Source organism: Poeciliopsis prolifica, unplaced genomic scaffold, assembly GCF_027474105.1.
Source record: "Poeciliopsis prolifica strain line A6 unplaced genomic scaffold, Auburn_PproV2 SCAFFOLD110, whole genome shotgun sequence".
Lineage (NCBI taxonomy): Eukaryota > Metazoa > Chordata > Actinopteri > Cyprinodontiformes > Poeciliidae > Poeciliopsis > Poeciliopsis prolifica.
In genome coordinates this window covers 228,191-243,723 of record NW_026562485.1, presented here as the reverse complement: position 1 = coordinate 243,723, position 15,533 = coordinate 228,191, and the positions used below count along the sequence as shown (strand labels likewise).

The 15,533-nt window shown below is 44.5% G+C and overlaps 1 protein-coding gene across 1 annotated transcript; it reads left to right on the top strand.

Moving 5' to 3' along the window:
- Nucleotides 1-995: 995 nt before the first annotated feature.
- On the top strand, nucleotides 996-13,677 carry LOC129354438 (peptidase inhibitor 16-like). Its single transcript, XM_055023904.1, has 6 exons — nucleotides 996-1,374; nucleotides 8,174-8,324; nucleotides 8,408-8,475; nucleotides 8,553-8,662; nucleotides 10,952-11,043; nucleotides 12,807-13,677. The coding sequence occupies exons 1-6, from the start codon at nucleotides 1,363-1,365 to the stop codon at nucleotides 13,187-13,189; spliced, it is 816 nt and encodes a 271-aa protein (XP_054879879.1). The 5' UTR covers nucleotides 996-1,362; the 3' UTR covers nucleotides 13,190-13,677.
- The last annotated feature ends 1,856 nt before the right edge of the window (nucleotides 13,678-15,533 follow it).

Sequence of the window (15,533 nt, the reverse complement as noted above, 5' to 3'; positions counted from 1 at the left end):
AAGCTTCACGATGGAGGAAGTTTGTTTGGACCGGTGCGGTTCTGAACCGCTCTGATGTTCTGGTTCTGGAGCTGCAGCTTGTTTAGTCATATAATACTGATACTGACAGCAAAGGATCATGGGATGTTTATCTGAAGCAGAGAATAATCTGTTATGGTCATTTCTATGTTTGAAATGTAGGAAAATATTTACGATGTCAATAAATATTGAATAAATATTAATATCAGACATTAATATCCCCCTAATGAAAATAATAATGCATCAAACCTCAAACGGCCATTTTGACCTTAAGAAGCATCATAATGGATTAAAATGAATAATAAACTAAAAGTCTTTAAAATGTAAAATGATAACATTTATATTATTTTGTAGATGTTTTAAATATTTAATTCCTCCTGTTTGGGAATTAATTGGCTTATAAGAAACATTTTATTTTGTAAAGTTTAAATTTACCAAAATAAAATGATAATGAAGGAAAAGCTGGAGAGGAATCCAGTGAGGAAGGGAGCTGGTACTGGGAGCTGGTACTGGGAGCTGGTACTGGGAGCTGGTACTGGGAGCTGGTGCTGGGAGCTGGTACTGGGAGCTGGTACTGGGAGCTGGTACTGGGAGCTGGTGCTGGGAGCTGGTACTGGGAGCTGGTACTGGGAGCTGGTACTGGGAGCTGGTACTGGGAGCTGGTACTGGGAGCTGGTACTGGGAGCTGGTACTGGGAGCGCTGGTTCCAGAGCAGGAAACGTGAGCCAATCTCTGAGGTGAATTTATCTGTCTTCATTCTGCTGCAGGTTTAACTTGGGGTGGGTCATGTGATCCTGATGGGCGGGGGGATGGTGAGGGTGTGTGTGTGTGTGTGTGTGTGTGTGTGTGTGTGTGTGTGTGTGTGGTGTGTGTGTGTGTGTGTGTGTGTGTGTGTGTGTGTGTGTGTGTGAAGGAGGAGGATCCTGGCTCAGTTAAATCTGAGTCAGAGTCAGAACGGTCTGCAGAGCTGAGCGAGAGCGGCACTGAGGACAAAACTCTCACACACTCTGAGACAACGGCACATTGTTCACACACACACACACTCTGATCCCCGCCGCTGGATTCTGGATCACCTCAGGATTTACTCAGGACCGTTACCCACCATGCACCTCAAGAGCCAGTCTGAGCAGCAGGGGCCCCCTCAGGTTGGGGCCCCTCGGCGGAGCTCCAGGACCAGGGGGTGTCGGCGCCGCGCCGCCCGCCGATGGGAGCCCCATCCTGGATGAGCCTGCTGGGGGCCCTGCTGGTTCCTGGAGCCTGGAGCTTCCTGAGCGAGTCGGAGGAGGAGCTGCTGGTGGAGATGCACAACTTCTACAGAGGACGGGTTTCCCCAGCGCGTCGGCCATGATGCCCCTGGTAAGAGCCGCCCCGCTCCGCCCCGCTCCGCCGCCTGGAGCCTCCATCCAGAGCCCGAACAACGGCTCTGCTGTCAGAACATCAGCTTTCATTTCAGTTTTAGCTAAATAAGAGTTTCATTATTCATTTCAAGTCCATTTGCTAGAAAATCTGGTCCAGTTGGTGAGGTGTGAACACTAATCGACCTCTGACCTCTGGTCCTCCAAACCTTGGTCTGGGTTCGGTTGAAATGAAATCTGGTTCGGTTTGAATGTGAACACCAAGCGGACCAGAGAGCGCTCCAATAGCAGGAAGTGAACTACAGAGCGCAGAGCATTCTGGGTAACCAAAGCTAACATGTTAGCCTAGCGCTAGCATCAGAAATGGCTCCTGGTCTTCAGCCAACGACTAAAGAGAAATCACTAAACTCTTGACGCCTCCATCTTGTTTCATCGGTGAAACAGGAAGTTGCTCTCAGTGTCTTCAGAGGTTTTAGTGTCGTTTCCTGCAGTGGTTGTTGGTGCAGCGCCCCCACAGGCCAGGAGGGGAACAGGCTGGTCTGACTCAGAGCCACAGCAGCTGCAGGTGGAGCAGATGTTCTGGTTCCAGTGGAACCGGGTCGACTGGACCATCAGGAGGGTACGGACTGAAAGTTCTCCAGTACCGGGTTGGACCCGTATGATCTGCCTTTGTGGTGTAAATCCAATCAGACCTCAGAGGTTTGAAAACTTAATTCCCCTTTTTTGCTCTCATGACTGAAGAACTGAAATTACTGCTGTTAATTTAGTTTTAAGTTTAATAACCAGAACCAGAACAGAACCATTAACCAGAACCAGAACCAGAACAGAACCAGAAACAGAACGGGTCGGATGGAGGGAGAGGAAGAGAAGTTATGATTAGTGCGTCTGTTCGCTCCGTTCATCGGGAGTTTTTTTCTCTCTGCTCTCAGATTAACTCAGATTATTCAAGCGGTGCAGGTCATTTCCTAGCATGCCTCCTGTCAGAGCTGCGGCGCCGTTAGCTGCCCTCAGAGTTCCCGATGAGATGAGAAGAACCGAGATTCCTAAAGCTCTCATTTGCTGCTGGAAGGTTGTGGGTTCAAATCCCGGCTTGGTGCAGCAGAAACATGAGCTCTAAACTCTGCCTGGTATTTTTCCACCAACATTAAATCATTTCTGCTCTGATTCCGTGCATAAAATCGCCTGAGTAGCAAATTCCTGCAGCATGAGGAGAAGCCTCGCCACATCAGCCTCTCTGACCTTTGACCTGGGAGGAAACCAGCAAGAAGCGTCTCAGAGAGGCGAGCCGCAGCGCCGCGGTGAGCGGTCACAGTCACAAACCCACTTAGGCTGGGATAATTAAGTGGAAGGACGACACAGCGCCATCAGACTGAGGGGTCTCAGAAATGGGTCTGGTTCTGGTCCAGTTCTAATCGTAAACAGAACCACATGCAAGAATTCCCACATCTAATCCCAAAGTTCAGCAGGTTTCACTGGGATCCTCTGTGATGCGTTAAGCAGAGAATAAACTGACGCAGCATGACATCACACGGTAGATCCCGCCCTCAACTTCCTGCTGGAGGGCTAACAGCTGCTTGCTAACGATAGCTAGCATCGGGTTTAACTGTTGTCGATATAAAGCAGTAAATCTCAAATGTAGACATGATACATAAAAGAAAAATGGATGCAGGGCTTTGCTACGACTAGATAACAAGGTAAAAAAAAGTTCAATTAAAAACACAGCGAGAGAGAAAAGCATTATGCTAGCTTGACTTTGACAGCGTAACGTGTAGATATGCTGCAGAATTGTGCGTGTTTAGGTTCAGTTAAAATAAAAAATACGACCAAAGCAAAAACATCAGAAGAGCTAATCTATCGCCGCTGTGTTAGCTTAGCTAATGACAGCAGTAGCTAATCACCACTGTGTTAGCTTAGCTAATGACAGCAGTAGCTAATCACTGCTGTGTTAGCTTAGCTGATGACAGCAGTAGCTAATCACCGCTCTGTTAGCTTAGCTAATGACAGCAGTAGCTAATCACCGCTCTGTTAGCTTAGCTAATGACAGCAGTAGCTAATCACCGCTCTGTTAGCTTAGCTGATGACTGCAGTAGCTAATCACCGCTCTTTTAGCTTAGCTAATGACAGCAGTAGCTAATCACCGCTGTGTTAGCTTAGCTAATGACAGCTGTAGCTAATCACTGCTCTGTTAGCTTAGCTAACGACAGCAGTAGCTAATCACCACTATGTTAGCTTAGCTAATGACAGCTGTAGCTAATCACCGCTTTGTTAGCTGAGCTAATAGCAGCTGTAGCTAATCACAGCTCTGTTAGCTTAGCTAATAGCAGCTGTAGCTAATCACCGCTGTGTTAGCTGAGCTAATAGCAGCTGTAGCTAATCACTGCTCTGTTAGCTTAGCTAATAGCAGCTGTAGCTAATCACCGCTCTGTTAGCTTAGCTAATAGCAGCAGTAGCTAATCACCGCTGTGTTAGCTGAGCTAATAGCAGCTGTAGCTAATCACTGCTCTGTTAGCTTAGCTAATAGCAGCTGTAGCTAATCACCGCTGTGTTAGCTGAGCTAATAGCAGCTGTAGCTAATCACCGCTGTGTTAGCTTAGCTAATAGCAGCTGTAGCTAATCACCGCTCTGTTAGCTTAGCTAATAGCAGCAGTAGCTAGTCTTCCACAGTGATCACTTATTAATAATCACAGAATAAACATCGATCCTGAAACATGAGACTGTAACAAACTGAATCTTCTGAAATGATTTTTGGCATTAAATCCTGAAACATTCGTTGTTGGTTGCTATGGCAACGAGTCTACGGAGCGAGAAACAAGAATTTGGACTTTCTGTGACTCAGTTCATCTCCAGCTTTTATTCTGGTAACGTTTCTGCTGCTGCAGTGAATGAATCGTCTTTCTGTTTTCCAGCGTTGTGCAAAATTCCTGGATGAAGGAGAACCTGCAGCGGGTCTTCAGGAAGGTTCTGGTTCTGTAAAACGGTTCTGTTACTCAGTCCCACCCAAACTCTTGTGACACCTGGTAGTTTTCCTCCAGAGTGATAATCTGATAATCACTGAACTACATCTCAGCTAGGAGTGGATCCAGTCCCAGCCCCTCTGGTTCCCGCTGACCTTTGACCCCTGCCAGGAGGTTCTGTGGATTCTAATCTGCTTGGAAATTGGAGGAAAACCAGGAGAAGCAGGAACGTTGGTCTGGAGAGGAACGATGAAGAGGTGAAGAAGAGGAGGCAGGGCGGATGAAGATCAGGGCGGAGCAACAGGAAACATGAAATCTGGGATCATGACATCAGAAACGACCTGGTTTTCTGTTATTGTGATATTTTTTAATGGATCGCAGGAATGCTGCGGCTGCCGCAGCTCCTGGCTGATCATGTTTTATTGCTGGTTGCCTCATTTATTGCCTCTTATTTGTCTCCGACTGCAGCAGCAGGATTGCGCCACACCGTTTGGAGAGAGTCCAGTTTAATAATCTGAGCCTCGACACGAACTGAGCTGCTCAGGTCCGACGGCGCTGAGGGGAGTTTCCTCTGCGGACGACCTCCAATTAATGACCACAGAGCAACGGAGCTTTGAGCAACGGAGCGTTGAGCAACGGAGCGTTGAGCAACGGAGCTTTGAGCAACGGAGCGTTGAGCAACGGAGCCGTACGCTGTGGGAACCGGCCAGCTCCATGTTTACCTGAGCAGAAATGAAAATTAGGTAGAGATGAAGATCTGCTGCAGGAATGTGTGTTTGTCTCCAATCAGTGTCTGGAGTTGTAGAAGTGAGAGGGAGTGAACCCAGAGAGACCATCGCCGGGAGTATGGAGGCCCCACCTGGACAAAAATGTTGTATACAGAGCAAACAGTGAGGGGTTCAACGAGGGGCAAAACAACCCGAAAGAAAAACATGATTTTCTCCTTGGAGAGATTTAAGAAGCAGCTGACCTAGAGCTGACCTCCAGCCTGAACTCCACCAAAGAGAAACGATCCGTCAGGTCCAGGTTCTCTGCTGAACGAAGCCAAACGCCCCAAACAGACAGAGCTGGACTAACTCACAGATTAAGTTAATCTGAATCTATGAATTAAGATGCTGTTCCTTTAAGACAGTAATGGCCACCGCTTCTCATTTTCAGATTAATTTATACAGTTTCCTGTTTGAAACACCAGCAGCCACGTCCAGTCCGCTTGATCCCAACTCCGCTCCGCTTCCTTAGAAACTCCGGTTTGGTTGGCCACGTGTGAATGCTAAGCAACCTCTGACCTCTGACCTCTGGTCCTCCAAACCTCAGTCTGGTTCGGTTTGAACGTGAACGCTAAGCGGACCAGAGAGTGCTCCAAAAGCAGGAAGTGGACTACAGCGCAGGGCATTCTGGGTAACCAAAGCTAACGTGTTAGCCTAGCGCTAGCAGCAAAAATGGCTCCTGGTCTTCAGCCAAAGACTAAAGAGAAATCACTAAACTCTGACGCCTCCATCTTGTCTCATCTGTTGAAACAGGAAGTTGCTCTCAGTGTCTTCAGAGGTTTTAGTGTCGTTTCCTGCAGTGGTTGTGGGTGCAGCGCCCCCACAGGCCAGGAGGGGAACAGGCTGGTTTGACTAAGAGCCACAGCAGCTGGAGGTGGAGCAGATGTTCTGGTTCTGGTGTCTCCAGCAAAGGAGCAAAACCTTCCTGCAGCAGAAAATCAACAGGAACAATTTGATTTTTCAATCTGAATAAAAAACTTTAAACTTCCTGAGGCTCGTCCTGAACTCTGAGCCGCAGAAACAATCAGCTGCTGCCGCGAGTCAGGAGGCGAGCGTGACGCATTCAGAGGCTAACACAGAGCAGATGTTTGTGTCTGATCACACACACACACACACACACACACACACACACACACACACACACACACACGCAGACACACACGCAGACACACCCACACACATAATATCAATAAAAATAATAAATGGATTAATAAATAACATAAAAAGCAAAAATCGCAGACTTAAAATGAACTAAATGAACTGGAGTTTCATTTACATATTTCATATAAAAGGGGAGGAGCCTGGCAGGAGGACAAACATTGTTATCAAAAATAAAAACTTTTGATCTAAATTACAATATAAAAAATATTAACTCATAAATATCCTTAAAAACACAAACAAGAAAATCATGTCAGAACAGTGATATTTCATATAGTTAGTTTCTATGCCTGCAATGTGAAACCAGAGCTCAGCCGCTACAAAAGGTCAAAGGTCATGACCCTGATTCAGTATGGCTGCTTGAAAGGCTAAATTAAAATAATGAAATAAATAAAAACAATAATTTATGAGGAAAACAGACTGGAACTATGTCATAAAACTAAAACCAAATTATATTCTGCATTTTTGTTTATGGATCTGTTTATTAGTTTTCAATCTGATGGCAACAGATTTTCAAATTCAAATTTTATTTGTGTATCACATTTCAGCAGCATTTCACAGAGCTTCACAGCAAAAACACAAAGTGGTGCAACATGGATCCATCTGCAGAAAATGTTGCATATAAATAACCAAATTCATGTTTCTATCTTCAGGAATTTATTACGATTGTAGAATCATAATTGATTATAGAATCATAATTGATTATAGAATCATAATTAGGCAGAAAAAGTTCCACAGAATTCAAAACTTTTAAATTCATGACAAATTTAGCATTTTTCATGCTAAATGCATGAAAATAAGAAAAAATGACCAAAAAACCCGGAACTGAAGCTAAACAACATTTAGCCAAAGAAACTATATTGATGAAAACCCAGAACCAAGATGGCGGAGGCAGCAGAACTGGGACACAGCAGAACCGGGTCGGCAGCAGAACCGGGTCGGCAGCAAAACTGGGTCGGCAGCAGAACTGGGTCGGCAGCAGAACCGGGTCACAGCAGAACCGGGTCGGCAGCAGAACCGGGTCGGCAGCAGAACCTCTGGTCTCATCTGTAGAAAACTGGAGACGGAAAAATGTTTCTGCAAAGACGACAAACGTGTCAAATCTAAAATATTCATTCATTAAAACAAGAAATTCACTAAGATGAATGATTTGAGCAGAAACAAATCAAAACTTTTAAATTGTGTAAAATTACGTTTCACTAATCTGTGAAAGTACATGTGTTGCCATGGTTACAGTCTGATATTTTAACCAATCACTGATTTAAGCCCCGCCCCCTTTCACAGAGTAAACCAAATCTGAAACGCTATTGGCTGATTGAACAGGAAGTCATATTCTGCTCAACACCCCGAGACGCAGCAGCCGAAAAACACGGAAATTGCCAGAGGTCAGAGGTCAGAGCGCTGACCAGGTATCTGTCATGTTTTAAAGGGCCGGTGTCATTTTAAAAAATCTTTCCATCATATTTTAAAGTTATGTAATCAGAAACAAACCTGCAGTGCTCCTCTGGTTCTTAAATCCTCTCATCTCCATGCTAAACGCCTGGGTGGACGTAGCCCCGCCTTCAAGCCGCAGCGCCTTCAGACTAGCCAGCAGCATTTAGCAAACATCTGCTGAGCTCATTATAGGAGCAGCTCCTCATTGCAGTGCTGGTAAAGTCATTGAAGGGTTAAAAGAGGAGCCATGTTGGATGACTTCCTGGAGGCGGAGCTTCAGGAAGAGCAGGAGCTTCTTAAAGAGACAGAGGCCCAATTTCAAGGCATTAAATCAGGAGGTCAAATTTCTTCTACCATTTTTATGCCGTGAAGCGTCACTTCACCTGTAAAACAGGATTCTTCCCCTTTAAGATTTTATGTGAACCATTTATCCTCCAGGCTGGGAGGAAAAGTTTTTTCTCCCTGCTGATTTCTGCTCTCTGTGCAGAAATGGGACCCCAACCTGAAGCTGGTCGCAGAGAGCTACGTTACTAAATGCATCTGGAACCACAACCCGGAGCTGGACGACACCGGGGAGAATCTGTATGTGAGCAGCGGGCCTCTGGACCTCCGAGACGCTCTGGAGAAATGGTTCCTGGGTGAGTCATGGCCGCGCCCGTCACAACCAGGCAACAAAGACACAAAAACAGGATTTTTTTTCTGAGCCCAGTTTCTGTTGCAGAACATTTGAACTTCGACTACCAGAACAACAGCTGTGATGAAGACAAGATGTGTGGGCACTACACACAGGTCTCTCACACACACACTCTAGTGTAGAGGCAGGTGTGTGTGGAGGTGATCACGTCTCAACGGTGTGTGTGTTGCAGATGGTTTGGGCCGACACACACCGGGTCGGATGTGCGTTCCATCTCTGCAACACGATGGAGGGACTGGACTGGGAGCGAGTGTCCTTCCTGGTCTGCAACTACTTCCCAGCGTCAGTCCTGACTCACACACACACACTAACACACACACACTAACACACACACACACACACACACATTAACACACACACACAATAACACACACACACACACACACACATTAACACACACACACACATTAACACACACACACACACACACACACATTAACACACACACACAATAACACACACACACACACACACACACTAACACACACACACTAACACACACACACACACATTAACACACACACACAATAACACACACACACACACACACACACACACATTAACACACACACACATTAACACACACACACTAACACACACACACACACACACACACACACACATTAACACACACACACACACAATAACACACACACACACACACACACACATTAACACACACACACATTAACACACACACACAATAACACACACACACACATTAACACACACACACACACATTAACACACATTAACACACACACACACACAATAACACACACACACACACACACACATTAACACACACACACACATTAACACACACACACAATAACACACACACTAACACACACTAACACACACTAACACACACACACACACACACATTAACACACACACACAATAACACACACACACACATTAACACACACACACACATTAACACACACCCGGGTCAGAGCCAGGAGGCGGGTCTTAATGCTGTCAATCATTCTGCTGGATCAGCTGAAAGGGTCTAGTCAAAGTTCAGATCTAATGTTGTGACTCTGCTCAACTGACTGCCGACATTTAACGTCTTGAAAATGTATTTAATTCAGTTTTGTTCAAACAAATTATGAATTCAGAATAAATTTAATTTCAGGTTGCTTAGCAACAGCTCCCTTTGATCTCCAGGCAGCCTCACATCTTTCCGTGTTTCTCCAAACTGTCGGTTTATTTTTTATTTATCATAATTTCAACAAGGTGTAGAACCTTCCAGGAGTCACATGACCTCGGGTTGTCATGGCAACCCTCTTCATCCCCAGTGTAAATCTGCATGTTGGTCCAATTCAGATCATTACAGTCAGTCGCTGTGCGAGAGCTCCCCCTGGTGGACAGGAGCCAGATGAACCGCCGACTGATCAGAACCTTTATGTGTGTCTCTGTGTGTATCTGTGTGTGTGTGTGTGTGTCTCTGTGTGTATCTGTGTGTGTGTGTGTCTCTGTGTGTATCTGTGTGTGTGTGTGTGTCTCTGTGTGTATCTGTGTGTGTATCTGTGTGTGTGTGTGTGTCTCTGTGTGTATCTGTGTGTATCTGTGTGTGTATCTCTGTGTGTGTGTGTATCTGTGTGTATCTGTGTGTATCTGTGTGTGTATCTCTGTGTGTGTGTGTCTCTGTGTGTATCTGTGTGTGTGTGTGTGTGTGTATCTCTGTGTGTATCTGTGTGTGTGTCTCTGTGTGTATCTGTGTGTGTGTGTGTGTCTCTGTGTGTATCTGTGTGTGTGTGTGTGTCTCTGTGTGTATCTGTGTGTATCTGTGTGTGTGTGTGTGTCTCTGTGTGTATCTGTGTGTGTATCTGTGTGTGTATCTGTGTGTGTGTGTGTGTCTCTGTGTGTATCTGTGTGTATCTGTGTGTGTATCTCTGTGTGTGTGTGTCTCTGTGTGTATCTGTGTGTGTGTGTGTGTGTATCTCTGTGTGTATCTGTGTGTGTGTGTCTGTGTGTGTGTGTGTCTCTGTGTGTATCTGTGTGTGTGTGTGTCTCTGTGTGTCTCTGTGTGTATCTGTGTGTGTGTGTGTCTCTGTGTGTATCTGTGTGTGTATCTGTGTGTGTATCTGTGTGTGTGTGTGTGTCTCTGTGTGTATCTGTGTGTATCTGTGTGTGTATCTCTGTGTGTGTGTGTCTCTGTGTGTATCTGTGTGTGTGTGTGTGTGTATCTCTGTGTGTATCTGTGTGTGTGTGTCTGTGTGTGTGTGTCTCTGTGTGTATCTGTTTGTGTGTGTATCTCTGTGAGTGTATCTCTCTGTGTGTGTGTGTATCTGTGTGTGTATCTCTGTGTGTGTATCTGTGTGTGTGTGTATCTGTGTGTGTATCTCTCTGTGTGTGTATCTGTGTGTGTATCTCTCTGTGTGTGTATCTGTGTGTGTATCTCTCTGTGTGTGTATCTGTGTGTGTATCTGTGTGTGTGTGTGTGTGTCTCTGTGTGTATCTGTGTGTATCTGTGTGTGTGTGTGTGTGTGTCTCTGTGTGTATCTGTGTGTATCTGTGTGTATCTGTGTGTGTATCTCTGTGTGTGTGTGTGTGTGTGTTCAGGGGGAACTTTGAGGACCAGCGGCCGTACGTTGAAGGCGATTGGTGCTCCAGCTGTCCAGAAAACCTGCAGAAGTGTGAGAACAATCTGTGCGGTAGGAAATGTTCCGACTCGTTTCTTCCTCGTCTTTTCATAAACTTCCATGTTTTTCAATCTCAAAATTTTAGATTTTTTTCAAGCAAAGTGAATTACAGAAAATCTTGTTTCTTAAATATCCATATAAATATGGACTGTGGGAGAACCCCGGTGCTGGTTCTGGTTCTGGTTCTGTTGGACCTCAGTGCAGCTTTTGACATATTACTGAATGGACTGGAGAGTTGGGTCGGACTCTCCGGTTCGGTGCTCGACTGGTTTGAATCCTACATAAAGAACAGGGATTTCTTTGTTTCAATTGGAAACTTCTCATCAAAGAGGTCAAAGGTCACGTGTGGGGTACCCCAAGGTTCAATCTTAGGACCCCGCTTATTCAATATTTATATTCTCCCACTAGCTCAGGTTATAACAGGAAATAATATTAGATACCATAACTATGACACACAGCTCTACATTATGAGGTCACCAGGTGACCTTTGACCCCATCCAATCACTGAATAAATGTTTAGAACAGATAAATGTGTGGATGTGCCAAAACTTTCTCCAACTGAACAGAAACAAAACTGAAGTCATTATTTTAGGACCTAAAGAGGAACGATCTAGAGCTATAGATCTAGATCTGTAGATCTAGAGCTATAGATCTAGAGTTATAGATCTATAGCTATAGATCTAGAGTTATAGCTCTATAGCTATAGATCTAGATCTGTGGATCTAGAGCTCTAGATCTATAGCTATAGATCTAGAGCTATAGATCTAGAGCTATAGATCTAGAGCTATAGATCTAGAGTTATAGATCTAGAGCTATAGATCTAGAGTCAATGCACAGCTTCAGTTATTACAACTAAAAACTAGCGATCCTGGGAGTAGTGATGACCTCTGACCTGAACCTCCAGAGCCACATAAAGACAGTTACAAAGTCGGCCTTCTATCACCTGAAGAACATCTCCAGGATTAGAGGACTAATGTCTCAGCCAGATCTAGAGAAACTCATCCATGCGTTTATCTTTAGTCGCATTGATTATTGTAACAGCGTCTTCACAGGCCTGTCCAACAAATCAATCCTCCAGCTGATCCAGAAGCTGCTGCTCCTGTTCTCACTAGACCCAGGAAGATAGAGACATAACAGCAGTTTTAAAGTCCCTCCACTGGCTCCCTGTAGCTCAAAGAATAGATTTTAAAATACTGTTGTTAGTTTATAAATCACTGAACGGTTTAGCACCACAATACATCAAAGATCTGCTGTTGTTGTATCAACCTTCCAGACTCTCAGGTTCTGGTTCTGCTCTGCATCCCCAGAACCAGAACCAAGAGAGGAGAAGCAGCTTTCAGCATCTATGCACCAAAAATTTGGAACAAACTTCCAGAAAACTGTAAAACAGCAGAAACCCTGACTTCCTTTAAATCTCAAGTAAAAACCAGCTGATTAGAGTTTTATTTGAAATGTAATATGGAACAATGTATTGTTGATTATATGTTGCATGACTTTGTGTTTATGACTTTGAAATGCCTTGCTGCTGGAACGTGCTATACAAATAAAATTAATTTGATTGATTGATTGATTACATTTCTGATGTTTGTCAGAAACTGACTCCTCTGTTGTCTGTGTAGTTTGATTCGCCTCAGATTTAGAAAATCTTTTCTTTTTCTGACTTTCTTCTTTAGTATCAAATCCTCTTCCACCTCCAAACTGAATTTGAACTCAATTTATGATCCAGTTGTTATGAAATGATAAGTGATGTCATGGTGGAATATTTTGTGTTGTAGGTCCTGAGGTGGAGGAAGAGGAGGAGGTCACCGTGGGGTCATCTGATCCGCCTCCTGCTGCGAGTCCTTCATCAACATTCACTGCTGCTCCTGCTGCCATGACTCCCAGAGCTCCCAGTACCCCCAGTATGACCCCCACGGCTCGCAGCGCTGCAGACTCGCCTCCTCCAGGAACCGTGCAGCAGGAAGTCTTCTTCCCTGCCACATCCAGAGCGCCGCGGGAGGAAGAGGAGGCTGAGAAGAGGGAGGAGAGAGTCATCAGGAAGCAGGAGATCTGGCAGAAAACGTTTCCTCGGTCCAACGTCTCGGCTGGTTCCGGTTCTGTGAGCACGGCGCCGGTCCTGCTGGCCGGCCTGGCCGGACTCCTGACTCTGTGGCTGTGAGCAGAACCAGGAGAACCGCCGCTGACCCTTAATAATTCACAAGCTGCTGTTTTAACTGAGTCTGGACTGGAAACTGATTCAGCCTGAACGGAACCAGAACCAGAACCAGAACCAGACCTGGGGCAAAACGAGCTGATCTGACGGGAACAAACACAAACAGGAGACCGGAAACTGGAAAAATAAGAGTTTCCCACTGGAAGCAGGTTTACCTGCCGAAGCTGGTCAATTAGAAAGATGTCTCACTCTTGTGAAAATCTCACATTTAAAACGAATCTGCGGACTTCCGTTGTAAAGTTACACAGTCAGAAATAACAGCAATAATTTGGGCTACTTGTCATAAAATTGGATTCATATTTCAGTCATTATTTCATTAGCAGCTGCTACAGTTAGCAAGCTAATGATTTAGCTAACAAGCTAGATATCTAGACTAAAACTACATATTTAGCTTCAAACTATTTAGCAAACTAAATATTAAGCGAGCAAGCCAAATAGTTAGACTTAAAATGAATATATTTAGCTTCAAATTTCACATTGCGTTTGAAGCTAAATATTTGATTTTTAACTCATTCTTTTTATTCAAACTAAATATTTACCTCAGAGCTAAATTAGCAAATATGGATATAAATTTCTGCATTCCATTTATCGATGTGTGAATTTGCAGTTTAGCCAATATTTAGCTAAAACTGTGACATAAATAAATGAATGGAACGAGAAAAATATGACTTTGGAAATTAAAGCCCCATTTTATTCTTTTACGCTAAATAATTCAAATTATTGCTGTTTATTTTGTAACTTTGCAAAAGGCGTCCGTATGAATCCAGTTAAACTCCCAGAGGTTACATTGTGACATTAAAGTGACGGTTCATCGGATTGCTGAGGCGTGGTCAGTATCTTACCTCAGGTACCCTGAGATCAGGTTTCCCACCCTGGCAGTCCAGGTCCGGCGCTAAGCTAACGAGTCCTTCCCTCTAATCCCCAATCTTAATCATTAAATGATCCCAGAACAATCACCGGAAAACAACATTAGCGTCTTCACACAAAGTCCAAGATTGTCAGATTTTGTTTTGTTGCATAGTTTTCTGTTTCCTTGGTGACTGTGGGAATAAAGTTTTAATAATTTTGTTGATTTGTGACATTTCTCCATGAACTGTCGGAGCAGATGTCCACAAAGGACCGGCCCTGTCTCCACTGTAACGAGGGTTTTAATGTTCTCTCCAGAACCATTATGGGTCAGAACGGATCGAGTTGGAGACGTTTTCACTGGAAGTCCAAGGAAAATGCAAGAGAAAATGTTTTAAAGTGACGACTCTGCTTTTGCTTCTCTTCTGACCGAAACTGGATCACTTACTGACCTGTACACCCGCAGCGGCTAACTGACAGCTAACTGTCAGCTAACTGTCAGATAACTCTAGGCTAACCGTCAGCTACCTGTCGGCTAATCATCAGCTACATGTTGGCTAACTGCTGGCTAACTGTTGAATAACTGTTGGTTAACCATTGGCTAACTGCTGGCTAACTGACAGCTAACTGTTGGCTAACCATCGGCTACCTGTTCGCTAATTGTCGGCTACCTGTCAGCTAACCATTGGCTAACCATCGGCTACATGTCGGCTAACCGTTGGCTAACCAGCAACTTCATGTAAATGTCTGTAAAAAAAAAAAAAAAAGGATTAAACTTCTTCACCACAACGCAGGGTTGCAAAGTGTTTTTGTTGAACAGAAAACTCAGACTAACACTCAAAGCTCAGGGTGAATGAAACCGGACCAGAACCAGAACCACAGCAAGCTGCCCGACTCCGATCCAGAACCAGAACCATATCTGCATGGCTCCCAGCATTGCATGTCAGGTTCTTCATGGCAATCATTCAGCTGCTAAATGCCTGTGTGGAGCTAGCCCCGCCTACAAGGCTCCTTCAGACTAGCCAGCATCAATTAGCAAACAGCTGGAATTGCTGAGCTCATGGTAGCAGCAGCTGCTCAGAGCAACGCTGGTAAAAACGTTAAAGGGTGAATAGAGGAGCCATGTTGGGATAACTTTCTGGAGGCGGAGCTTCAGAAAGAGCAGGAGCTTCTTAAAGAGACAGCGACACAAGTAGTTAAATCAGGAAGTCAAATTTCTTTAGTCTTATTTAATATATTTAGCATTTTTATAACAACTGAATTTAACATAGTTACTATATTGTGTTATAAATAGAAAACAGAATATTCTCCTATAAGGTTTTATTCCTGTGGATTCAGCATCATTTGGTCACATGGTCACTAGATGGCGCTCTAACACCAAACAGGAGGAGTGATGAGTCGCTGCACTGAACACTTGTTTTTATGGAGGAGAGAATGAAAAGAG

What these genes read in the sequence shown, in the direction of transcription:
- LOC129354438 (XM_055023904.1), top strand. An exon ending in GTCTGCAACTACTTCCCAGC is followed by an intron (nt 8,663 to 10,951) that starts GTCAGTCCTGAC and finishes GTGTGTGTTCAG; the next exon opens with GGGGAACTTTGAGGACCAGC. An exon ending in GTGTGAGAACAATCTGTGCG is followed by an intron (nt 11,044 to 12,806) that starts GTAGGAAATGTT and finishes TTTGTGTTGTAG; the next exon opens with GTCCTGAGGTGGAGGAAGAG.